The sequence below is a fragment of the Tachypleus tridentatus genome, chromosome 7, assembly GCF_004210375.1.
Source record: "Tachypleus tridentatus isolate NWPU-2018 chromosome 7, ASM421037v1, whole genome shotgun sequence".
Classification (NCBI taxonomy): domain Eukaryota; kingdom Metazoa; phylum Arthropoda; class Merostomata; order Xiphosura; family Limulidae; genus Tachypleus; species Tachypleus tridentatus.
In genome coordinates, this window is record NC_134831.1 from 39,554,611 (window position 1) to 39,582,380 (window position 27,770).

Consider the following 27,770-nt stretch of genomic DNA (forward strand, 5'->3'; position numbering starts at 1 on the left):
TAATAACTTTTTCAGCTGTACGTTAGATATATAACGGGTAATTTTCATACATATATTACATATTCTACTGAAGAAACTCGAAAGTGTTGGAAACTCACCAAGGTAAGACTTTTCAGTTAAATCTATAGCTAATTGAAAAGTGTATTTTGTTATTTAATATTCATATAACGAAACCTAAACCTATGCAAAATGCAAAAGTTATTGTACAGTCGTTTTTGTTTCCAACAAATGGAAAACAACAAACGGGAATATATACTGATGATGTATTCAATATACGGATATATTCAAATTATATAATTCAACATCGGTAGAAACATGCTTATGGCCTGGCATGGCCAGGTGGTTAAGACACTCGACGCGTAATCTGAGAGTCGCGGGTTCGAATCCCCGGCGCACCAAACATGCTCACCCTTTCAGCCGTGGGAGCGTTAAAATGTGAGGGTCAATTCCACTATTAGTTGGTAAAAGATTAGCCCAAGAGTTGGCAGTGTATGGTGATGAGTAGCTGCCTTTCCTCTAGTCTTATACTGATAAATTAGGGACGGCTAGCGCAGATAGCCCTCGTTAGCTTTGCGCGAAATTTAAAAAAAAACGCACGTTGAAAGACTTTCTGCTGGAGCAGTTGTCTTAAATACAAAACAAACAATTTCTAGAGCCGCATTAATTTAAGTTGTATATTCCCAAAGGTTCATTAGCTTAAAAATTATACCATTTTCAGCTAATAACTGCAATTTAGAATAGTGTTAATTTTTACCACATCAGATACATGATGATAGTAAAAAAAACTCCTGGACTTGCCCTTGCGTGTTTTATATTTTCTAAATTAACTGATATTTTAGTGTATGTGTATAACACTAACCACAATGCGTTTTATTTCTTTGTAGATGAAAGCCTGCTTGCTTATGGTATGTTTCCTACTTTTTGTGGGTTCAATGAATGGTAAGTTGGGGACGTAGACATATTTTAAAACACTGTTTTTTTATTAATATAACTTTAAAGGTCGTATTTACGTTTAGCTTTATTAGTCTAACGTTAGGTTCGCGTTCTTGTAGCTTGCGTTTTTATATGTATATTACAAGAAATTTATATTGTTGTTTAGCCCGAGGAGAGTATAACGTAACTTAACAGGTGTGGCCTCAATGTTTGTGACTTTACGTCTACTTGTCTTCAGCATCAATTCATTTTTTGCTTCACCACTAAATGGAATTATTCATATTCTATAAACAGATGTAACTGTTGAACCAGTGTTGGTCAACATGTTGTAAGACTTCTTATCAATACTTCGTTGGCTCGTGTATTAATATCTTTAAATAATAAAACTTAAAGGTATAGGCCGAGTGTCCTCACATCACCAGATGTAGCTGTTCAAGCAGTGTTGATCAACAATGCGGTTGATGGAAAGTCCTTACCTGAATTTCATCTTTTTAAGTCCGACCAATCCTGCTTTCCAATGAATCTTTAGCTCTATATTGTTCCATTTGATCTAATTAATTAATTGGATATTTTTTTACAGTATGGCTGTAACGTCCATGCTTTCCACACAGATAAGTTTATTTTACTGTTATCCTTTTGGAGTAGATTTTATTTCCTAAAGGTTTTTGTCTGCAGTTACTGGCAATAATTATTTTAAAGTTCAAATTCAAACATCGGTCCTGAGGTTTATTTTTCCCATTATGAATAAACAAAGGTCTTATGGATCACCATTAAGTAACTAATTGAACCAGAAGAGTCACTAAAATATATAATACCAATCAATAATCAAATAGTTTTTATTACGAGTTATATACAAACTAAAATTATTTTAAATAAAAAGAAACTCTATGATATCTGGCTAACAGAGCCATTGTTATGTATTACGACTTCAAATAGCCAGAAATTTTAGTTTTAATTTAGAAGTTAATTAAATGGAATTTGATATGTGTATAAAATTTATATATGATATTTGCCAACAAGATTGATACACACAATTTTCTTGCTTAACACAAGTATATTTTAATATACAAATAACAATATAATTTATAATGTCGGTTATTACTAATAGTTATTATAACTAAGGGTTTATATACAATAGTTTTACAAATATAGAAACAATACTGAGTCTTATACCTGGTCTGAAACTGAATCTTTTATTGACATTCACGGAGAGCTAATTAATTCTTTGTTGATAGATCTATACATTTCGCTTGACAGCTAGCTAGCTTAAAGCACTCATAAGTTTTCACCGACGACAATATCTAATATCCTTGTTGTAATACTAACGTCCGAAGGTAACTGTTTGAAGTTGAATGGTTCGTAATATTCGAAATATATAAACGTTCCTGATCAAATTTTGTAGATTTCCGTGTAATAAGTGTTAATCACAATTATAACTTTAAAGGTCTATAGTACACTGACTTTAGCTGACAGATAAATAATATCTGTCTCTTGGTGCGTTGGTTTATGTAGTTTAAGGCGAGATTCTAGAACATTCAACAATGTTCGAAACCATACTAGCGTTTTCATAAAACAAATGTTGTTGATTTTTACTCTCAAGAATCTCCTACAAATTTAGAGAACAGGTGAGTTATGTGCAATGCACATCCAATAATATACGTCACATGCATCAAACTGAAACACATGTAAATATTAAATTAAACATATAACGATAAACCCGTTAAAGCCATTAACCTACTAACTGAGCTACGGATTCATATTGCGGACATCGAAGTTTAGTAATGAAGAAGAAGAATCGTGACAAAACCCACAACATTCTATTTACAACTTCGGACGTTTAAAAATTACTTATTCAACCATTAGCGAAATCTGAAGATTACGTTACAAAGAAGATTATTACCGAAATTATAATATAATAACGTGATCATTAAATTATTACGAGAAGCGATTAAAAGAGGGATAAAACATTGTGATCCATGGTGTCGGCCCGGCATGGTCAGGTGGTTAAGGCACTCGACTCGTAATCCGAGGGTCGCGGGTTTAAATCCCCGTCACATCAAACACGCTCGCCCTTTCAGCCGTGGGAGTGTTATAATATGACGGTCAATCCCACTATTAGTTGATATGAGAGTAGCCCAAGTGTTGGCGGTGGGTGGTGATGTTTGTTTTGTTTTTGAATTTCGCGAAAAGCTACTCGAGGGCTATCTGTGCTAGCCATCCCTAATTTAGCAGTGTAAGACTAGAGAAAAGGCAACTAGTCCTCTCTACTCACCGCCAACTCTTGGGCTACTCTTTCACCAAGGAATAGTGGGATTGACCGTAACATTATAACGCCCCCACGGCTGGAAGGGCGAGCATGTTTGGTGCGAAGGGGATTCGAACCCGCGACCCTCGGATTACGAGTCGAACGCCTTAACCCACCTGGTCATGTCGGGCCACGGTGGTGATGACTAGCTGCCTTCCATCTAGTTTTACACTGCTAAATTAGGGAAGTCTAGCGCAGATAGCCCTGGTGTAGCTTTGTGTGAAATTCAAAACAAACCAAACAATCCATGGTGTCAGAATGTACATGAATGGATGACTGACTGGGTTTAAATGATGGAAGGTTGATTCCATTAGGTACTCCTAAATATTCAAGGGTGTGAAGTGGCTTTTTGTTTTGCAATATACATGACTTTACAGTAATATACATGTGCTATGAACGTAGAAGTTTAGGAACTTGATCTTTATACTGAAATGGGCGTTTAATGCGGAAGCTAGATCTGTATATTACCGTAAACTGAATTTGAGTAGTTGTTTTTTTTTATCAGGGAAGAGAGCTGTTTTTTAATGATAGAGTTACCTTCAGGTACTAGTTCACGATTTCAATATTAGAGTATCTTTTCAGAGATAAGTCAGTATTTTAATAGTCGAATTACCTTTTAATACTAGTTTGGTATTTTAATGATTACGTAATCTTTTGGTGTTAGTGGTAGAATAACTTGTTAGTAGTAGTTTCTAATTTTAATGGTTCAAAAACCTCTTAATACTAGTTTTGCACTTTCATGATAAAATCACTTTTTAGTAGTATTTTCTTATTTCAGTAGTAGAATAACGCTTTAATACTAGTTTGTTAATTTATATGGTAAAAAACCTTTTAATACTAGTTCACTCTTTAAATAGATAAATAAAGTTTCAGTATAAGTTTGGTATTTTTAATGCTTCATTGACCTTTTTGTGGTATTTTAGTATTTTAGCGGTTGAATAGTATTAGTTTAATGTTTTAATAACCTTTTAGCATCAGTTTAGTGTCTTAATGGTAGACTGACCTTTTAGTAATAGTTTGTAACTTTAATGGTGGAATAAACTATTAGTTTGGTATTGTACTGAAAGACTTAATTGTTACAAACCAAAAACATATTTAAAAGTTCAGATGATATTACAAGTTTTGGAACTCTATTCCCTAACATTCGTATATAAAGTTTAAGTGTTTATGTATTGCTAACTTATAACTTAGGGCCTTTTTCTTTTAGTTTTGAAATAATTTATTTAATATATCCTATTATAAAAAATACTCAGTTTATAAAACTGTAAACTGATCTTTTCGCCTCTGGTAATGGATAGTCCACAACATTTCATGTCAACTTGTTCACGTCTTTACATAATATTTCTATTCAAATACATCACTGAATCAAAAAATGTTGAATAGCAACTTAATTTGATAACATTTTCTTGAGTTGTTTGTATAAATGGTAACAATTTTACAAATGTACGGCTTTGATAATAGTAAAATTATACCGTTGTCAGGGTGAACATAGTAGTAGAATTAAACTGTGTTGTGAAGTAAATATTAATTGCAATAAATAAAGAACAACCTGGTGTAAAACAGCTGTACTTTAAAAAAAGGTTTAAGAAAATAGTTTTTTGTGCTCTTTTTTTTAAAAAAACAGGGCAAAATGTTTTACTTTTGTCATGGTCAGTTTGGTTGTTTTTTTCAGTTTAATAAATCATAATTTTAGCATCAATAGAATAAAAGACCTAACTAGGATTACCAGTTGTCCCAGTTTTTGGAATGTTGTCCCAACAAGTCGTTATGAGACACCTAAATATTATAGGTTTAATTTTCCATGCGTAATGTTAAAACTGCACTAATATTCAGCACATTGAGTTTCTGGCAATCTTTATTCGACAGATATAATTTGACAGAACAAAATGACAGTTGAATATACATGGGATGTGATAATTAAAAGCCAATATTCCATTGTTCTAGATTTAAGATCTAAAAATCTGGTCACCCTAAATCTAATGCAGTCCTAAAGTAAGAGTTGTAACATACAGTGTGGAATCACATTAGACTGAGAAAAGATATTTTTTCGTTTTGAAAAATAACAAATACAACACCTCATACCATTACAATTTACATTCTTTTACACAATTATAATATAAAAAATTGTGAAATAATGAAACTATTAGCATAATACACTTTGAAAGAGAATTAGAATGGGTTGTTTTAAAATAATAGTAATATCAAAATAGCCAGTGAGTTCATGATTTCAAATAGCCTTTGTTATTTATCTACTTTTTATTAATTAATTATTATCCTTGTAGAGCTTTATTTATAAATCTGTTTTGTTGTCATTCAGCTAGAATTATTTGCAATGAACATGGAGACTGGTGTGACGATGGCTTCACTTGCTGTCCCAACAAGGTATATAGGATCATGTGCTGTCCTCTTGTAAATGCTGTGTGCTGTACAGATACCTGGTGCTGCCCAGCAGGCACTAGGTGTATCATGGAAAAGAAGTGGTGTTCATATGATTACCAAGCTATTTTCTCACGTCGTCACATGATTCCAGTCAATCATTAAGTAACTGTTTCTTGTAACAATGCCATGTTTATGAGACCAGTAATAATTATATAGAAATATGCTGACGTCTCTTTACTTAGAAAAACTAAAAATAACGCAAGCTTATCCAAAAGAACCTCATAACATCTTTCAAGAACTTCAAAGTAAAACAAGATTTATCTAAAATTAGATCAAACAGACACTTCATTAGTCACAAACCGAAAGCTCGTATTTACTTCTAAACCCATATGCTTTAGAGATAACATTATAATACAATCCTGACTTCTGTTTAACAATAATAACTGCCTTAAATATTATAATAAACTTGTTGTCACACTCCTTGATGAAGAAGGATTATACACTCACCACACTTTAAACCCTTTGGAATGCTCTTATGAAACACACTGCTTTGTGTGAGGTGATTCCACACCTTGGAAACACTTCCTTTGTTGGAGAAGTAAAACATTATGAACTGTTAGGATATAAATTCATCTCTAACAAATAATTGTATAGCAGTGTAGTCTAGATAAACCGATCTTTGAATACTGACAGATCATCAAATTATCAATTTGATAAAAGTAAATCAAAGGAAAGAGTTATATTATTTATAACACTAGTTTTGCTTTGTCATAACTAAAATAATGTGAATTCTACTTATCTATATACTGGTTTGCACTAATCAAACTTTTTCTGTGCGAAAGGTATGTACCCCCAATCACATTCAATAAATAATACAATAAATGTATGCTAGAAAAGTTTGTATTGAAATTTAAAACAAAAAACAATTTTATATATATACACACACACATATATATTGTCTTTAATGAACTAATTTATCTAAATGTATGAACAACTTTGTTAAGCAAAAGTATACTGGTTGGTTTGTCAGTAAAACGAAAAATTTAATATATTTTGTCTCGGTTCAGTGACAGGAAACACTAATTTTGAAGTATAAACTTATAACTGGAGACAGATGCTTGCTCTGAACTTAAAACTTTATAACATGTCACACTTAAGAGAATATGATGAGGTCAAATAAGTGTCACTGCACAATTAGGTAGTCTATAACATATTCTTGTTATCACAATACAGAATGTGCATCTCAATAACCAACAATAAAAAGTGGAATCATTTATAGTTCATTTTGTTGAGAACATGTACAAAACAAACATTGGCATTTAAGAACTGAATGTCAAATTTCACTAACAATAGTTTATCACTTCTCATTTCATGGAACGTAACTACAAAAATATTTTTTTAATGAGTAAATAAGGATTTATTCACGATTTATGGTGAACACCCTCCACACCCTTGGATGACAGTCGTATTGAGGTGCTTTGTCCTGTTGCCTAGGGAAGAAAATGATCATTATCAATGTTTCACAGTATCCACTATTATTAAAAAAATCATTCTTTAATAATTATAATTTATTAAAAACTGAGGTGATTAAGCAAAAATTAGAATTACTTAAAGTTTAAAGTGAAATGATAGTACCATTAAAATACTGAATTAGTACTGGCAATATATTTTATCAACAAACTGAATTAGTACTAAAAGGTTATTCTACCTTTAAAACACTAAAATTATGCTATAAATTTACTGAACCATTAAAATATCAAAATAGTACTGAAAAGCTATTCTATTATTAAAATACCAAACTAATACTGAAAGGTTAGTTAACAAATAAAATGCCTATCTTGTACTAAACGGTTATTCAAATAATAAAATACCAAACTCATACTAAATAGGTATTGAATCTTTAAAATACTAAACTAGTACTAAAGGGTTATTCTAAATTAAAACACTAAACTGATACTATAAGGTTACTAAACCATCAAAATACAGAACAAGTACTAAAAGTGGATTCTATCATTAAAGCACCAAACTAGTAATGAAAGGAGGTTATTTTATCACTGAAATACCAAACTAACACAAAAAGGTTATTTAATCATTAAAATACCAATCTAGTACTAAAAAGTTATTCTATAATTAAAATAAACTACTACTAAAAGGTCATTTTATTAATAAAATACCAAATTAGTACTAAAAGGTTATTCTATAATTAAAATAAACTATTACTAAAAGGTTATTCTACCATTAAAATAACAAACTAGTATTAAAATGTAATTCTATCATTAAAATACCAAACTAGTGCCAAACGGTTAATCTTTCTTCATGCATAGAAATAAAGCTTTTTATATTTAATTATATTTCTTAAATATTCTGCACCATGTTGAAATTACTCAAAACTTATTTTCATAAATATACTAATGGCTGAGTGTTCAGATTATTTTAGTTAGTTATTATAAGTAAGTTTTTGTTAGGCTTCAGCTGAAACATTACATTGTTTTAACTTAATTGCTGTGACAGTGAAAAGAAGTAAAACTAATTATAACTTTGGAAGCAGACTACTAGTATTAAAGTTTTCACTACAAGGAGTTTAACTTCATATAAAGATAGGCTTTCTTTGATGTGGGCTAACATATTTTAGGATGCAGGTTGGTACCCTTTTTGTTCTGCCACCTATCAAATACTGCAAACACAAGTTTTCAAGGATATATGCATTTTATTGGTAGAATAACCTTTCAGTACTTGTTTGGTATTTTAATGGTTGAATAACCTTTTAGTACTAGCTTGGTATTTTAATGGTTGAATAATTTTTTAGTACTAATTTAATATTTTAATGGTTGAATAACCTTTTAGTACTAGTTTGGTATTTTAATGATTGAATAAGCTTTTAGTATGAGTGGTAAATCTAAACCTAACTACACTGGAAGACAGAGTTGGTCAAAATGTCAGTCTTTATTACACATTTTTTTTAAGTTTTAGAGAGTTATTAAAAACCATTTACAAAAAATATTACATAATTCACAATTAATTACCAAAATCTGTTGAAAAATCTTGTTGTTCCTGATTAAAAACATAATTTATATCTTACAAATAAGAAAAGTGTTATAAAAACGATTAAAATAAAAAGTTTAATTTATTTTGCCTTTATATGTTTATTGGTGATAATGAAATTATTAACATAAGAATCTTTTAAATTCATTTGTATAAATTACTTGGGTACAAAAATGCTTAAAGAGATTCTTTGCAGTGAGTGTCACAAGAGACATACTTGTAACTACTGAATGTCAGAATTGTAAATATATGGGTGGGTTTGGATTCTTTCAAGTAGGTGTCTGTAATTTCTTGGCAATAAATTTGAACAATAAATGGACAGCATAAAATCCACTTGTTTCATAAAGGACATATTCAAACCAACTCGAATGAATGTACACAAATTCTTTACATTATAGGATATCACAGTTGTACCTAAACCTAAATAATACTCTTTTTCTTGTCAAAAGTCCACTTAGGCTAATTCAATTACCTAAGTATCCAATTGACAGAATGAACAATTTTTCTCTACTCTTATCAAAATAGTGAGTTACCAAAATACATCTTGAATTTCAAATGATTTTCTCCTTTTTGTAAAAGTCTACATGGGGTCATTTACTACAGAACACCCTTTGACAAGGACAAATTATATAAAACTATGAAAATCATTTGAAAATACTGCCCATTATAACTAATCACTAACACAATAGCTAATTTCATGTTATCTAACTTTTTCCTAACTGAACTTTTGCCTTACATTTTTCCTACTTTACTTGTGCTTACATGATTGCCAATATTTGTAAGTTGTTCACTGAGGTCTCAAACTTCCTGTAAACTATTCAAGTGATGATTCAACAATACTCAGTTAAAGTAATGAGAAAAACAACAAATATTTGAATAATATGATGTCAACAATATTAGTAAAACCTAGACAACAATGTAATTGGAAACACAAAGTATGAGAGGTACAGAGTTATATAACAAAAATTTCTCACAACTAACACTTAAAATAATCACCCCCAACACTCCCTGTTATGAAAATTAAATTATTATTAAGTAACAAAATAAATTAAACAACACTTATACAAAACAGTCTTATATATGCAACACTGAATATGTGGACCTTATTGGAAGTGAACAACATATAATGAAGTCAATAATCTGAGGAATAATACCAGTTCATTTTTTGATAATTCTTCAGCATTTGTTTAATTATGGTACCCAACTGACTAATCAGTGCATTCTCATCATTATAAGAATGGTATATTGAATTAGTTATATTCATTAATGGGTTAATTTTTAGTTCTGAACTCTGTAGGTAGCTTGCTTTGATCAGGCAGAAACGAATAATAATAGGTACAGAACTGTGCAAAACTGTTAAGACAGGATAATTTTTGTTATTTCCATTTTATGGAGTTAATTATTCCATGCCATTACAGAATGTAAATTTAAACACTATGGTAATGCTTCATTGATCCCCATTGACAACTGAATGAGTCAGGGTGAAAATACTTGTACCAAGGTCATGTCATAAGAGTTCTGCTTCAATGAATATACTGATCAAATTTAGGATCTGAAATAACTGTCATGGCAATTTATGCAGTGTTTTAAACATATAGAAAGAAGCTAGCAAGGAACTAGCGTATGGTACCAGATATGCTATAACAGTGATGGCAAACATACGGCATGTGTGCCCAAGGTGAAACATGAAAAAATTTTGGTGATAAAGCATTATGCATCATATGTTCTCAAACAGTGGTGTGCAGGGCTTCCTCTGTAAAGCAGCATTACGAAAATGTTCATAAATGGCTTTGTGATAAGAGTGAGCATGTATAAAAAGAACACATTTCTTGAGAATTCAGCAACAACAACAACATGCAATCAAATGTTTTGATGAAATCTGTTTCAGGTAGTTCCAACCTAGTTGTTGCTAGTTTTGAGATTTTAAACATTACTGCTCAACATGGAAAACCACTTAGTGATGAAGAGTGTATTAAAGAATCATGGCTAGAATATGCTCCTTTCCTTTTTGACAGTATTCCAGAAAAATAAAAAAAAAATATTCAATACATTAAGGAATTGCCAGGGAGTAGAAACACAGTAAAAGATAGAATATTAAGGATGGAAAACAAACATAGCAGAACAGCTAACAAAAGATACTGGTTTATGAAAATTCCTTTCCATATTTCTTGATGAGAGCAATTTCAGAATTTACTGAGAGAGGCAAATTCAGTGAACACAGGACTACTTATCTACAACAATGTTCATTGGATATAAGTAAAGGTTCTGTCCTTAAATAATTTGTTGACTGTTTGGATGATATTCGTCTGTTTTTGATAAATGAAACATTTTCTTGTCAAGAATTATCTGATGTTGTTTGGATTTGTAGATTGATGTTTTTTTACAAATTTCTCCTCACATTTAAATGACTTGAACACCAAATTGCAGGAATCTGGCAAAACATTTGATTTTATGTTTGATAACATAAAAGCTTTTGAACTCAAACTGAAAATCTTTAAATGTGATGTTTACAATGGCACTTTTAAATATTTCCCAAACCTAAAAAAAACATGACAGATCTTGAAATTCATGAGAAAATATACATCTGGAGCATGCAAATGCAATTTTCAAGCATCATAAATTCAACTTTAGAACAATTTTCTTTAAGATTTAATAAATTCAGGTTATTTAAAGAAACTGCAAAATTCTAAAAATATGGAGACAGCGTAGTATTAGACAAATTGAATTTGGAAATGTTGCAGTGGATTGACCCAGATAATTTTGAGATGCAACTGATTGATTTACAAAGCGACTCAATTTGGAGGCAAAAATTTGTCGACTTATGAGCTGAACTAAAAAATATTGAAAGAGATTAGTTAGTGACTGGAATAACACTGAAAATAAGGTTCTGTAACTCTATTTATGAAACTTTTGACTGTCTGAAAAATGCCACAATGACAGTATTAACAGTATTTTCATCAACATATTTATGTGAGTCATTATTTTCAGTGATGAACTTTATAAAGTGTAATTATAGAAATAGACTTGCTGATGAAACTAGTAATGCATACATAGTTCTCAAAACAACCAAATACAAACCTGATATAAATATCTAACATCGTTGGTGCAGCAGCAAAAGTCTCACTAAGAGTAAAATATGTTTATTTTCCTTTCCTTGGTTTTTTATTTTTTATATTACATAATATGAACCAAAGCTTATCGTTTCACAAAATGCTTAATGTTAACAGTAAAACAGTAAATAAATGTAAATAAGTAAGAGGACTCGTTCTGTTTCATAAAAAAAGTCAATTATTATTGTAACTATAATGAATTATTGTTCATTAATTTTATTTATTGTGAATTACTATAGTTATTAATAACATGTAACTCATAAAGCTGTTTTATTTAAAATAATAATAAATGATAAGCTGCTGCAAAAAATTACCTGGGCACATGAGCAAATGTTTTTGAAGATTATCCCCAATTTGGCCACACACTATTAAAAAGGTTTGCCATCCCCAATAAATGCATTTATTAGCACTTCACATAAAAACAGTGTTTAACATCAGATGCCATGACCCAAAAAAGAAGAGAACTGTCAGCAGAGCAGAGTTCACATGAAAGCTTTATGTGATGCTGGTTGGACTATCCAAAACACTGCTGCAGAGTTGAAATGCTCCACAAACACTATAAAGTATCCCTTAGATGGTGAGACCAAGAGAGATAAACAGGAAAGGAAGAGACAGAAAACCTAAACTCAATGATACTGATGTTAAGTATCTTCATTTGTATGCAGCCTTCTGGACAGAAGAACGACTGCTACTGATTTCAAGCATGAGATAAATGACCACAAACCAAATGAAAGAAAAGTGTCCAGATTTACAGTATCAGAAAGACTCAACAAGAATGGAAATATGTGGTTATGAAGCAGTTAAAAAAACATTACTTTGATTTCCAAATATAATCAAGAGACAAAAATTTTTAAAAACTACAAAACTAAACTACTGATTATTGGAAAATGGTCTTGTGGATGAATGAGTCAAAGTTTGAAATATTTCTTTCAAAGCATAAGAGAAAGTTAAAAGATACTTACCACATAGCATCTACCATAAAACATGGAAGGAAGCAGTATAATGGTTTGGGGGAGTTTTTTTGCTGAGGTGATAGAAGATATTTGTAAAATAGATGGAATAACAGACCAATATAAGTACCATCAAATACTGATCTGTCATGGTGTGCCCAGTGGTTTTTCCATTATTGGTAAAAGATTCTACTACCAAGAAGATAATGACTCCAAACACTCCTCCAACTGATGCAGAAATTACTTAGCTGAAAAAGAAGCTGTTGGAGTCATTCAAATGATTCAGTAGCCCCCCAAGGCACCTTATAATTGAGAATATCTGGAATCTGATAGATTAAAAATTTGACAAATTAAAAGTTACTTTCATAGAAATTTCATGGGAGAGTATTAGACATTTGGAGTAAAATCCCATAGGACACTAATTAAATATGTTGCAACAATGCCTGACAGACTGTCTGTAGTTATTACAGCAAAAGGAGGAAACACAAAATATTATCTCTTTGCTGAACTTAAGAACTTCCACAAAGTTTCTATTGAACTAAACATGAAGATTTATAAAAGGTTGATGTTTCACCTGTAATTGAGCTTCCACTATTCTTTTCAAGTAGCCTGAAATCTAATTTTGGACTTTTTTCTAACACTTGTGCACAGTGCTGTACATTAATGACTCTTTAGTTACTTTTAACAAAGTTTTATGCATATACATATATATATATATATATATAACAAAAAGTAAACATTGGTAGCATCCATAAATTAAACTATTAAACACACAGATCATTCAGGGTTAATAACAATGTGTTTATGAAACAAAAAGGCTTATTTCAACCTTCAAATACCTGCTGGAAGAGCTTTATACCAAAAAGTTTCTGAGCCATCTAGCGGGGATTTTGAACAGCTAGATCTCAAAGAAATAAGAAAAACAAATAAACATGTACACAGAAATTAGAGTTTAATGTGACAAGTCCAGCTTTACACACTGCTCTGACAATTTATTACAAATGCAACAGCTGATACCATACCATCCTATAAAGATCCAATGGTTTCACAATAATATCTAGAATTAGTGCTTCTTTCTGAATGCAGACTTTTTGGATAGAAACTTGTATCTGCAAGTTCATTAAAGTTAATTTTCACATACAATTTCAGTTTATCTTCACACTCCTTTTAATATACTTTTCTTATTTATTTAGATACAAAGATTGGATTCTAAAAACCAAATATCAATATGTTGGCAGCAGTGTCATCCAGCACTTTATTACTATAACCAGAATGAATGAAATATTTACATAAAGGGAGCAACAGCTACATTAACACAAAACTGTGTTCAGTGAAAATTTCAATGCTTGGAATCTACAAGGATAATTTAATTGTGTTCATAAATATTTGACATGATGATTGTTGAAAGTGAACTTTTTCTCCTCACCCGCCTGCAACTTTTTAAGATCGATGCTTCTCTGTAACCTTCCATTTTTGTAAGCCCACTCCTTTCCTCAGGAAGATCCAATTTCAGAGAAACTGAAGCCACATGCTGCCAGTAACGACCTAGTGCCGGTTTGATGATTCCTTTCTCTCCTTGTACAGTGTTATTGCAAACCTATAAATGAAAACCAGCACTATTATTTCTGAATAATATCTTGAATAAATGTGTGAAAGTTCATAAAGTTACTGAAAGAACATATTTAACATCCCCTCAGACCTAGAGTTTACATTTCACATTTATCTTGACTCTTTACAAACACCTTGAGAACATTTAAGTGCTTTGTTCTTCCAGTGTTAGTACTACCAACATTGGAACTGCATTACATATTTTATGTTTGACCCAATACTATAAATTTCCTTCTACAGTTAATGTTGCTTGACAAGGTATACATTTTATTCTAAGGTTAATGTTAGTTCACACACTACAAGTTTGTAATATGGTTAATATTGTTTTTCAAATCTCATCCTATAATTAATGGTGTGAGAGGTAAAATTATTGACAATGTTCTTTATAATTCTACAAAGATTAAATAGATACATTAAGCCTATTATCTGCTGCTTAAAATAGAAAAGTTAACTAAGATATTTATAGTGCTTATACGAATGAATAGGAATTTTGTACCACTATGGCAAGAAGATGTTCAGAAGCCAAGAACATCAGCTGCTGAGACAGTCGTACCATCAGTCCCAATCCATCCATCTGTTTCCCTCCAATATGTGGAGCCAAAACAGGAGTGACTGCATCAAGGATGATGAGTTGCAGCTCAGAATGGAAACTACCTGTCTATTATATAAAAATATTTTGTATTACTGAGAAAATTACAATTAAACTTACTTAGTATATGTTATGGCAGCTGCAAAATGTTAGGTTTATACTACACATTTCAAATGATTCAAGTATAAACTAATTACGTTATCTGGAAATGAAGTAAGTTACATTATATACTAATCAAATTACGTGGAGATAGGGTAAAGTTATGAGTGTAAATTTATCATTTTACATGGGAATAGGATAAGGTTACATGTATTAACTAATCACTTTACACAGGGGCAGGTAATTGTACATATACAAGCTAATCACTTTACATGGAGAAAGGTAACTGTACATGTATAAACTAATCACTTTACATGAAGATAGGTAACTGTACATGTATAAACTAATCATCTTGCACAGATATGGGTAATTGAGCACGTATAAACTAATCATCTTACACAAATATGGGTAACTGTACATGTACAAATGAATAATCTTAAACAGGGATGGGATAATTGTAGATGTGTAAACTTATCTTTTACAGGGATGAGGCTCAATTTCGAACTATGAAGAATATAACATTAAATGCAGTATACAAGGGCTGTTCAAAAAATACGCAGACTGTTTGAATTGCGAGGCTCCAGTTGGTTCCAGGGGAATCCGCTTGGTGTCACTAGGTTCGCACAGATCAGCTGATTACGACGCCATTTCTCGATTGCAGATATCTTCATTTGTGTATTAGCTACGCGGTTTTAAGTGAAGTGCGATTTTTTCATTTGGCAGATTTCAGAATGAATGACCTGAAGGAGCAACGACTTGCTGTGAAATTTTGTGTTAAACTTGGAAAATCTGCGACTGAAACTTTTGCTATGCTTAACACGGCTTACGGTGATGTTGCTATGAAGCGTACGGCATGTTTCAAGTGGCATAAACGTTTTAAGGATGGTCGACAGTCCATTGAAGATGGTGAGCATCCTGGACGTCCTTCCACATCAACTGACGACCCACACGTTGACAAAATCAACACCCTGGTGCGGGCAAATCGACGTCTGACTGTCAGGGAGCTTGCTGAAGAGTGTGGGATATCAGTTGGATCTTGTTATGAGATTTTGACCGAAAAATTGAAGATGTACCGCGTTGCTGCGAAATTCAGCCCTCAGAACTCGTGAGTTTCTAGCCAAACACTCGATCACTGTTCTTCCCCACCCCCCTACTCACCTGACCTTGCTCCTTGCGATTTTTTCTTGTTCCCCAAACTCAAAAGACCCTTGAAAGGAAGAAGATTTGAGACGATTCCCGAGATTAAGGCAAATGCTACAAAGGAGCTGGAGGACATTACAAAAGAAGCGTACCAGGACTGTTTCAACAAGTGGAAACACCGTTAGGATAAGTGTGTGCGTTGGGGAGGAAAGTACTTTTAAGGGGTCCCAGACCTGTAACTTCTAAATAAAGTATATTTTGTTTTATGACGTCAGTCCGCGTATTTTTTTAACAGACTTCGTATAATAAAAAAATGGACAAAAGGCTTCATTTCAATTTTGAAAATGACTAAGTTGAAGTTCGTACAAATGTCTTTATCTGTATGAAAAGAAACTGGTTCAACTGCAAAACTATAATGCTGGAACTCACCTGTTGAGAAATGTTAAAAGAAATATTTTCCAAAAGCTGTAGTAACTGGAAAATGTCATGCACTGGACAGCAATAAACCTTCTTTAAAGCTGTGTCAATATGCTGAAAGTCCAAGTAAATATTATGAGTTTAACTTCAAGTATTCATTTGTTCGAGGTTGAATTGAATAACTTTTCAAATTATCTGAATAAATCTATGTGTTGTACTTCAGAGTCATACAACACACTCAGACTCAACAAACACATATGATAAAAGACTAAAACTGAAGTACACAATATAAAAACAAAAGAAAAACTATTATTGGAAAGTGCACCAGCACTCTATATGTAGGAATCGCATGGATAGCCATACTAACGCAATACAAAAGACATCTTGATTTTTTCTCTACAGGTCATCAGAAGCTATATATAAAGAGCTACCTGACATAATTGCTCTGTCTGCAATATATATGTTGCTTTTCAGCTATCCAGAGTGTCCTAAAGTTGAAAGCTGGCATATGGCCAAAACTGAGATTTCTTATTTTCATTCATCATCCCCTTTCTTGCCTGGTTCTGGCAGTAACTATATTTTGATCATCATTTGATGGACCAAAATAGTCTTTGCAATCTATCATTATCATATTATATGCAAAATTTATAAAGCTTCAGAATACACACTATAACCTAGTGACCCATCCAGAACATCTTACAAAAAACTTAAACAAATAAGTATTAGGAAAAACCTTCATCACTAAATAAAAAAAGCTACATAGAGTTGGCCACTGAATTAGAAAAAAGGAACCAAACTAGATGTGATTGGAAGTAAACATACCACTTGATTCAGCTACTAATTATATAGCAGAATAAAATCCCTACACTACTGACTGAATCACTTACAAAAACGAACCAGGATTTCCAATCATAAAAAGTTGCTCTGTTGTAAGATTGTCAAAAAAGAAGTATTCTGAAATTAACTAAATGAAAGATATAATGATGACAGCTGAGGTCCCATACAAACACCAAACTTTCAATAAAGTAAGGAAGCCAGTATTGTAGGGATTTTATTCTCCATGTAAAGTTGAGATGACTCAGTCTGCTATGAGATCATTAGCTGAATCAAGTGACATGCCCATTTCACTCATTGTCTTGTTTGTTGGTTTTCTTCCAAGTTCAGTAGCCTGACTATCATGATTTGTTATTCAGAAATAAATTTGTTTTTAATACTTATAACCATTTCTCATAACAATTTACACTATCTAAAACTGAAACAAACACAAGGCTACTATCTTCAACAATAAAAAAATAATTTGTTTGACCCTGCTAAACCTGCACTTTTTTTTGTATTTGACCAATCAGAAAAATTGATAACAAAAAGTATATTTGCTTCATGTGACAACTGCAAAGCAGTAGTCTCTATGTAAAGTGAAGTAGATATAGTACAACTATCCCATAAAACAGTAGATAACTTCTTTCATGCTATGGAATGTAACAATAAATTTAACTAGTTGGAGAATTAGAACTTATAGGCAGATTATATACACAATATAGGAGAGTAAGGTCCTCATATTGTACACCATCTGATGAGCAGGATACAGTAACAATGTTAAGAAAGACTCCTATTTACACAGTTATACGATTAACATTTCAATACCTCTTTATTACTAATATGGTTGGAGACAATTTCCAGTAAACGTCCAGCTGAAAATGTACCACTGGTGTCAAGGTAAAGCACATTCCGTTGTGACTCACTGGCTACGGTAGCAGCAAGACTAAAACACAGCTATAAGTAAATGTGTGATCTATAGCAACACGTAAACACAAAACATTTAAGATAACAATATAATACTAAAAAAATCATGTAATATTAAAAATAAGATAAACCACAAAATAAAAACAAACTGTAAACACAAGTGCTTTTACAAGGTATACCCTCTTCCAACATGAATAAATTGGATTGTTTGGTGTTTTATGGTACAAAGCAACTAGGCTATCTGCACCAAACAACCAGTAAAAAAATATTAAAAGTAAAGTGAAATTATTAAAATTTGTAAAAAGGAGTCATGTTAAAACAAAACAAAGTTCAATTTTTGAATTAAAAACTTAAGTAGCTTTAAATCCAATTTTTAAATCTAGTTTGCAGTATTAAGAGAGAAAGTAAAGTAATAAAAGTTTTAAAAGACTTTCTGTAGCATAATTTTAATTATTATAACTCATCAGGATGACTAACAGGTAAGTTCAAACTTCAGCATTAGACACCTGAAGTTGGCCTTTCCAGTTCTAATTTTGAGTTATTTGACATCACATCCATTTTCTTATTTTGTATTGATCTAATTTTATTTTAATTTGTAAAAAGAAATCATGTTAAGAAAAACAAAGTCTAATTTATGAATTAAAAACTTAAATAGCATTTAAAAGGGCAATGGATTTAAAAAAAAACTAAAAACATTTGTAAATTAGACAATATCACCATCACTGATGACATTGTCCAACGTCAAGGATAAACCTTGAAACAAAACATGTCTTAAAATGGTACAGTCATTGAGAGTCATGATGACGGAATGACAGTAAAATGTGGGTTATTGTGACCTAAGTGTCACACAGACCACACATTGGTGTATCAGTCCCAGATAAAAGAAAACAATAAGTTAAAAAACTGTGACCAATGTGTAGTCTAGTTAGAACTTCCTCTTTCCTACACTTACAGAAACCAGACATTCAAAGTCCAATAGGGGGCTTTATCTGGAAAAGCTTGTTTTCACTTCGCTTACTCAAAGTCAACTGACAACTGGAACTGAGCTGAGCCTTGAATACAGGATCATAGTCCATGTATGGAACAGGCACAGCAGTGATAGTGCCAAAACAGACAGACTTAGCTGTAGTGTTGGCAAGCTTGTTCCTGCAAATACCAACATGGCCTGGTATCCAGAAGAACTGGATAGAAGTACATGTTAAAGAAAAGTGAGGTAGTCAGTTTTGAATATTGGTGGGAACAGGATGAAAAATAACATAAAGCAATTCCTTGGCCAGTAGAGAACTAAGCGAGTCAGTATAAATAGTACAATTCGAGTACAGCTTAGCTTCTATGTGATCCAGAACAAGAGAAATGGCATACAGTTTAGCAGTGTACACAAAAATTGTAGAGAAGATTCTGTGCACAACCACTGAATCACAACAAACCATAGCAGAGTCCACAAAGTCACCTGATTTTGCACCAACTGTATAAATGGGAATGGAGGGATGGTTCCAAAGATGTTCAGAAAATAAAAGAAATTGCACTTCCAATTGGGAGTATTTGCTTTTTTCAGATGACTTAAAGAAAAGTCACACTTAGGGATAGTAATAAGCCATGGTGGGATGGGCTGACCAGTGGATACAGCAATATTATCCAAGGACAGACCCAATTCATCCAACTTTCCTTGGATACAAAGGCCAAAAGGAGCAACGGCCCATCAAGGAAGGAAAACACAACCCCAGGTGGAATGCTTTGGTAAGGAACAAAGTTTCAAAGCATACAGTAAAGACATTTGCAAACAGCAGAGGTGCAAAAAAGGTTCATGAGACTCTATGTATAAGATCTGGATTGGGGAAATGCAGAAATTCCACGTGCAGAGCCAAAGTCCCTGATGATGAATGGGGTCCAGCACTTTCAAGGCTGAGGTCCTGGCATAGCCACAGACCAGAGATGCATAGTCCAGTTTCAATCAAATGAAAACAAAATATATCGTTAGCTTAGAACATTGATCTACTCCCCAAGTGGTGGAAGAGAGGATACAAAGGATGTTCAGTGCCCTTGCACAATTGACATGTAGCTGCTTGATGTGTAGTATAAAGGTCAGCTTAGGCCAAAAATAAGCCCAAAAAACTTTGTTTCAGGGACCACGAGAAGCACAGCTTCACTGATTCGGAGTTCAAAATCAAAACTAATACCTTGTTGGCAGCAAACAGTTTTAGAGTGAGAGAAGTAAAACCATTTGCTGTGGTCCACTTCAGTAAACAATTGAGGGCAGTCTGTAGCTGCCTCTCAATAAACCTCACATTTGACAAACAACACGAGATGTGGAAGTCGTCGACATAGAGCCTTTTTGCAACACTAAGATGGAGTTGTTCAGTGATGGCATTAATATTTATATTTAAAAAGTGTGACACTTAAAACACAGCCCTGTGGGTCTCCAAGATCCTGTAGGAAAGAACAGAAAAGTGTTGATCCCACACAAACTTGGAATTGCCTGCCCATAAAAACATTTTTAATAAAAATGGGCAAATGGCCACCTGACCCATATAAGTGGAAGTCTCACAAAGTGTTATACCTCCACATAGTATCATAAGCCTTCTCAATGTCAAAGAATACCAATACAAGATGTTGTCATTTGAGAAAGGCTTCTCTGATCGATGTTTCAAGTCAAATCAGTTGGTCCACGGTGGAATGCTGTTGTAGGAACGCACTCTGGGTGGGTGAGAGGAGGTCGTTTGATTTTAAAAACCAAACAAGACGAGCATTACCCATCCTATGTAAGGTCTTACAGAAACAGATTGTCAGAGCAACCAGACAGTAGTTTGAAGGAATCTTGGGATCCTTCCCAGGCTTAGAGAAAGGTAGAACAATAGCCTAGCACCATGCATCAGGAAAAACATTCTCCTGCTAGATCCAGTTAAAAACAACTACAAGAATAACAAGAGAAGCAGGAAATAGATGGTGCAGCATCTCATAGTGTATATCATCAGGTCCAATTGATGTACTGCCAGATCAATGAAGGGCCAGTTCGAGTTCCATCAGTGTAAATGGATGATTATAGTCATAGAGACAATCAGCTCGAAAGGAAAGAGGTGATTGCTCTGTCCGAGTCTTGATGGCCAAGAAGATGGAGGATGAACCATATGTGCCAGATACATGGCAAAAGCTTTCACTGAAAGTATCAGCAATACTCCGGGCATCAGCTATTTCCTGACCATCAGAGAGCAAGATCGAGAGGGGGACAGAATTATATTGCCAATGACCTTTCAAATTTTGTCCCATATAACTTTGGAACTGGTGATAGAAGAGACACTGGTTGTGAATCTAATTCAAGATTCCTTCTGACTTTGATGTCTTACCTGCAAAGCATGTGCATGAGCCTGCTGAAAAACAACGTGGTTTGAAAGTGTGGGATACCTATGAAAGATATCCCAGGCCTACTTTTGAGCCTTCTGTGCCAGGTTGCAGGCAGGATATCATTTAAAATGTGTCGAGATTTTAAGAATACATTGAGCAGTTGCCTGATAATACAGTCATTCCCTGCTGCCATGCAGTCGTCTATTAATGGCTTACAAACAATGGCAGGATAAAAAGCAATGAAAGAAGACCAGTTGGCTTGATCCAGCTTCCACTGGGGCATGCAGGTCAGGTGGCATTGACCATGGCCAGTCTCTCTCAAAATGATAGGAAAATGATCACTGCCTTGTTGGTTACTGTCAACCCTCCATGAAAAGTAGGAGAATAGTGAATGGGAGCAAACTGAGAGATCAATAGGAGTAAAAGAGTAACTAAGTGCATGAAAATAAGTATAAGAACCAGTAATAAAGAGAGAAAGGTTGTGATCTGAAAGCATACACACTATGAAGCAGCCCCTCCCATCAATATCAGCACCTCCCCAGAGGGTATTATGTCCATTAAAGTCCACCAGGATTAAAAATGGAGATGGCAACTGTTCAACAACAGCATCAAGGTCTGATTGATCATTGGTCTCTTCAGGAGACAGGTAGAGAGAATAATCAGTGATGATACAACCCAAGGAAACACGGATGGCTACAGCCTTTAAGTGTGTCAAGTGGCAAAAATGAAGTGGGCACATACTGATCAACCAACAGTGCCTCCCCTCCATGCACTCACCCATCACACAAACTGTCATTTCTGTACAAAGAAAACTGTCTAAAGGAGACTGTATCAGCAGGTTTCAGAAATGTTTTTTGGTAAAAAAAGACATACAGAATGGTAAGAATCAATCAATGCTTGATGTCATCCAGATTAGAATGTAAACCTCAGCAGTTCCACTGTATCAAAGTGGCCATTTTTATTTATGTGTAGTTGAATTGGGTGGAGAGCCCTTCTGTTTTCAACCATGTCTTTTTTTTCTTTATTTTCTTTATTCAAAGGAGGTCTAACCACCTCCATGGATTCTGTATTGGGTCAATTGGGCAGGTCTCTATCATTGGAAGAAGATTCCAGGGAATGAGGGTGTGAATGAATAAATGATCATTTTGCATCTCAGGGCCAGAGAAGAAGATGTGCCCAAGGAAATGCCTGTACCTGGAATCAAAGGAAGTGGATCTGGGGGTCTGCTGGAATGAATGGTAGGGACAGAAATGGGTGTTGACATTGATTCGACTTTCTTAACCATGAAGGTCAAAAGACTTTTCATGTGGTTTGAAAATGATTCTTTCAGAGGCACAGAGAGATCTCTCTGCAGTGTAATGAAGTGAGCAGCATACATCTAAGGTAATGTGGTGGACAGTAACTTTTGAGCCTCAGGGTAAGAAATGTTGTTAATCATTTTCAAACACTGTACCTCTTTTTCCTCCACCCACTTAGGGCAAAAATGAAAGAAGGATGGGTGAGAGTCATTACAATTAAGGCAATGAGGGTCTGTTTCACACTCCTAGGCATCGTGATCCTTGCCACTGCAATGAGCACACATCATGGAACCATGAAATGATGTTTTTGAGTGACCAAACCGCTGACACTGGAAACATCTGAAAGAGTTTGGAACGTATGGCTGTACCTGGCAATTAGGATAACCTGATTTGATGGTGGCAGGTGGATGTGGTAATGTAAATGTCAAAATTAAGGCATTGGTCAGTATCATAATTTCATTTTTGCAAGTGGAGATATGCCTAACTGCAGAAACTCCTTGGGTGAAGAAACCAGCAAGGATCTCTGACTTAGAAATGTTTTTTAAATTTCCTCATGATGAATTCAAATGCAAGAGGAGTTCACTGTGTTTAAGAGTAGATGTTTCCACCAATATGTCACTAGAGCAATGCTTTCTGACTAACTTAGGAGAGCCAGCAAGTCCCTCTTGTCCCTTTTGAATGAAAAAGGGAGACATTTGCCCAAAAAATTTGTCTGAAAGAGAATGTAGTATAAAAAAAATGAGGGAAAGGTGTTACAAAGGTTGAATATTGCTGCTCAGAATATTTAAGACATGGTTGTTTACCTGTGGACTGTTTATTCACTATTTTATTTAATTTTTTTGGGAGGATCCATAATAAAGAAAGAATATTTCGGTGCTCACTACAGTGCCAAACAAGGACACTGCAACAACTCCAGGGTTTCGTGAGCACTATACCTAAACACCAGCATCAGATACAATGTCCACAGCTCCTGCTGAGAACATCCAACACTGGCACTTGATTGACCTTAGCCCAAGTGGACCAGCTGATTGACCTTGGGGAAGGGGCACCCCAAAGCTGTCCATCTGCAGCAATTCAAGACCAAAGTGGTGTGTTAGGGTTGGACTCCTCATCTACCAGGATTCTTTCCTCCCTTTCATGGGTTGCCATACACAGTAAACACATGGGTGAATGTTTAGATCCAAGAGGAGGTAAACTGAAAGAACAGAACCTTCTCTGGGAGATCCCCTCACCACATACAGGAATCCACACCAAGGGGAAATGAATTGGGAAAGTTTCCAACCCATTTCTAAGTACAGAAGTGAGGGTTTACTTTTTAATAGTGCTCAGATTCTTACTTTCTATGATATTTGTGTATTGGTTTTTAATCAACAGTGCAATGACTGCAATGATTTACTAATTCACTTTTAATAAGATTTATTAAATTGTGTATTGGTTTTTAATCAACAGTGCAATGACTGCAATGATTTACTAATTCACTTTTAATAAGATTTATTGAAGAACTGAAAGATAATTATATTTACTAAGATAAAAATACCTTTGATGTATTACATCAAAAAAATAAACTTTGAGTTTGCTCAGTTTTTATCTCACCTGACTTTTACCTGATGCAGGTGGACCAACAAACTCTGTCACTTCTCCATTAAAAATGCCCCCATCTAGTAAGGAATCTAACCTATAGGTATATATTTTCATTAAAAATTTTTCCTTTGTGAAAAACAATACTTGCAATGCTTTTAGTCCTAAGTTTCAAGATTTCACAATAAGACTTAAATTAGCATCTTACAGGTAACTGAAAGCTCCAGTTAAACTCAATGAAATCAGTGTACTACATTTACACTTTAATAAAAGGTGACTAATAACAAATTATACATATACCTTTATCATTACTACAGTAAACACTTTCCATTAATAACTAACATTTAACAATATCAACATTGTTTATGGGTTGTGTTTTCAATTGTTTAAAGCTTGAGAGGAAAAAGTGAACAATATGTAAATACCAGAAGATTATTAACCAGTGAGTTAGTTCATTATTACAAAAGTTAGTCATGAGACATTCAATTAGTTAATAAATGTACTGTATTATCTTAATTACTGAGTGCTTAGTTGGCCAGTTTTATGTCATAATTATGACAGGAAATTTTAACAAGCAAGTTTCAGTTGTGAGTTAGGTTTATCTTCAGAATCTCTGTGGAAATGCTTTGTGAAAATAAGTTTATGAACTATTGCATTTTCTTGTCATTAAATGTACTGGACTTTGCATTACATTTACATAATAATCCAAGAGAGCCTGCAAATTAGAGAATACACTACAACAAAAAAACTAATACATGTAAATAGAAACTTACATCAATAATGCAAAAAAGCAGACAAGACTTGGCAGCAGATGGATGCTAGTCAGATACCATTTTCAACAATTAAAAGTAACCAGTTTTTCCACATTCATGAACATGTAAAGTTGACAAAAAAAAATTTTGGTGCAAAATTTGGACCTTGTATGTGTGCGTGTGTATATATATATATTTCATTATTAGGATGTCTTCTGTTACTCAATCCATACACCAAAACAAGATATCAGTGCATGATTGTATATGAAAATATTGGAATCTGAAGAGAAAATTCAATTCAATGAATCTATGTTAAAACTAGAAAAAACTCAAGTTCTTTGTTAATGAGAAATCCTCTAATATTATTTGATATGTAAGTGTACCTTTCACATCCTGTACTGAAGATAGCTAAAGATGAGATGCAAGTCTCATATAAATCAGACCCATTCTGGGGAAGAGCTGAATATTGAGCCAGCAGAACATTCCTAATCTTGACAATATCCTTATAAAATAAAACAAAGCCCAAAAAATTTGAATAAGATATACAGTGAGCATATATTCACAGTTATCTACCCTACAAACTCCTTTAGAAAAGAATGATAAATAACACTGAGCACATTCAAACCATGCAAAACAACTATTACTTATTATTCTGGTCATTCTGAAAAAAGTACTGTATCTTTTGATTAATGTTTAAAATAATTTCCAACTGACTTTTAAACCAATAAATCATATAAAATGCTTGCTTTTAAAGGAACATATCAGTTTGAAGTAAACAAAAAACAGACTATTTGTGAGAATCTACCTACATTCATGTAAGAAATCATACATTCAACAAATTAAACTTTTTAACTGAGAGAAAAAACAACCATCAAGAATCGGGATCTAAGTTACATCCAATATCTTGTTTCTTTTCTTCAGATGACATGTCCTAAATACAACACTCTGAACTGAGACAAATGACCTGATAATGACTGACTATGTCAAATAAAACACACCAAATAATTAAATTTTGTTACATAATTTGAAGTTGACTTCAAAATTTTTATTTATTAATGTTGAATAATCTGCTGTTCTTTGAAACACACACTGCTCTTCTTCCTAATTAAAGATACATATTTTCAACATTGTTCTGAATATACTTGAATGAAATAAAACATGACACAAGTTAACGAATGACTATCTGGTTTTTCAGGCCTGTCTTTTCACACCTACACTTTGCTTTTTAGAAAACCACTGATTCCACTCTCTGTAAAGTGAAAACTCCTGTAAAGTGCTGGTTTACACTACTGCTTTGGGCAACAAATTCCTTGAGTCAATAACCCTCTTATAAAAATAAAATTAGCTTAAATGGATGCATACATCTAACCTTGAGGGCAATATTGTATCATTCAACTGCAAAACATTATAGAAAATTAACTTGTAGTCCTTCTTACACAAATTAAAGTTTTATTTGTTTAACCTTATATATGAACAGTTTTTACCACAACTGCACCAATTTGAATATTAAAACTTTAATACAAACTAATTTTATAAACATTGTCAAATTATTAATCTTAGGTAGAATGCAATATAAAATTCCTATTCTTTTTAGTCTCCATGCTACTCAGACAACAATTTTAATTAAAGTGCTTACTTATGCAATCTTTAACCCCTTTTAACATTCTTTAAAACATGGTAATTGGCCTCAGAATTATAATTCTTAAACTTCTTAATTTATGTATATCTATCGTATTTTTAACTACATTGGTAATTTCTAAGAATCTAGAATACTGTTTACTCCTTTTCTAGCCAAAATCAATGAATATAATAGCAACTTAGTCATTCCACAGTCTCCTACAATAACCCTTGAAACACATGGGTTTCGGCATTCCACAGTGCCTCAATTTCTCATTTTAGTATTATGCTTATCTTTAATGTGTTTTAAGAAATCTTTAGTTAATTGCTGTTCCTTTCAAAATTTTCAGGTATATCTACTCTACTTTATGCGATTATTAATATTAAAAACAAATGAACAATTATGGTGTTGACTAAAATTTTCTGGCTACCTTAATACACAGCATCACACGTTAATCATTAAATTTATAAATTATGATTCAATAACAGCAGCCGTTATTAAAAATGTTTATTTATTTGTTAGTCATCATACTTTTACTATTTTGAAAAACGCGATTTTTTACCTTGTAGCTTATTTTGCTTTGGCAACATAAAAGTTCTGGATCCTTTTCTACAAATTCAATGATATTATGTATTCCAATTTTTTTCAAATTGTTGATTTTATCTGCTTCCAAGAACAATGACAAGGCTTTGTACAAGGTAGGCATTATGTAAAGGTGGTGATAAATTCAATATATGTAATTTAATAATTCGATACGGTATTCAAAACGAGAGAAACTAATCCATATTTTCATCGTCTAAACTCAAAACCGAACAAATTACGAAGCCTTGAAACAAGCCGCTTATTCAAAGCCGCACATTCGGCAATAAATTT

General features: G+C 33.1%; 2 protein-coding genes across 5 annotated transcripts; one reads left to right on the plus strand and one right to left on the minus strand.

Moving 5' to 3' along the window:
* LOC143255485 (progranulin-like) lies at positions 1-5,839 on the plus strand. The gene is made up of 3 exons (XM_076511220.1): positions 1-102; positions 885-939; positions 5,556-5,839. The coding sequence occupies exons 2-3, from the start codon at positions 885-887 to the stop codon at positions 5,777-5,779; spliced, it is 279 nt and encodes a 92-aa protein (XP_076367335.1). The 5' UTR covers positions 1-102; the 3' UTR covers positions 5,780-5,839.
* LOC143255484 (DNA repair protein RAD51 homolog 4-like) lies at positions 5,076-27,730 on the minus strand. 4 transcript variants are annotated; one of them, XM_076511217.1, is made up of 9 exons: positions 27,460-27,728; positions 25,663-25,781; positions 24,543-24,624; positions 18,214-18,342; positions 16,585-16,686; positions 14,824-14,985; positions 14,146-14,316; positions 13,559-13,617; positions 6,877-7,107 (listed from the first exon to the last, which is right to left on the minus strand). In XM_076511217.1, exons 1-8 carry the CDS (start codon positions 27,601-27,603, stop codon positions 13,573-13,575), a joined length of 954 nt encoding a protein of 317 aa, XP_076367332.1. In that variant the 5' UTR covers positions 27,604-27,728; the 3' UTR covers positions 6,877-7,107; positions 13,559-13,572. The 4 variants fall into 4 exon arrangements, with proteins under 4 accessions (XP_076367334.1, XP_076367331.1, XP_076367333.1 ...); XM_076511219.1 differs by lacking the exon at positions 18,214-18,342 and having other exon boundaries at positions 5,076-7,107; positions 27,460-27,730; XM_076511216.1 differs by lacking the exon at positions 13,559-13,617 and having other exon boundaries at positions 5,076-7,107; positions 27,460-27,726.
* Between the last annotated feature and the right edge of the window lie 40 nt (positions 27,731-27,770).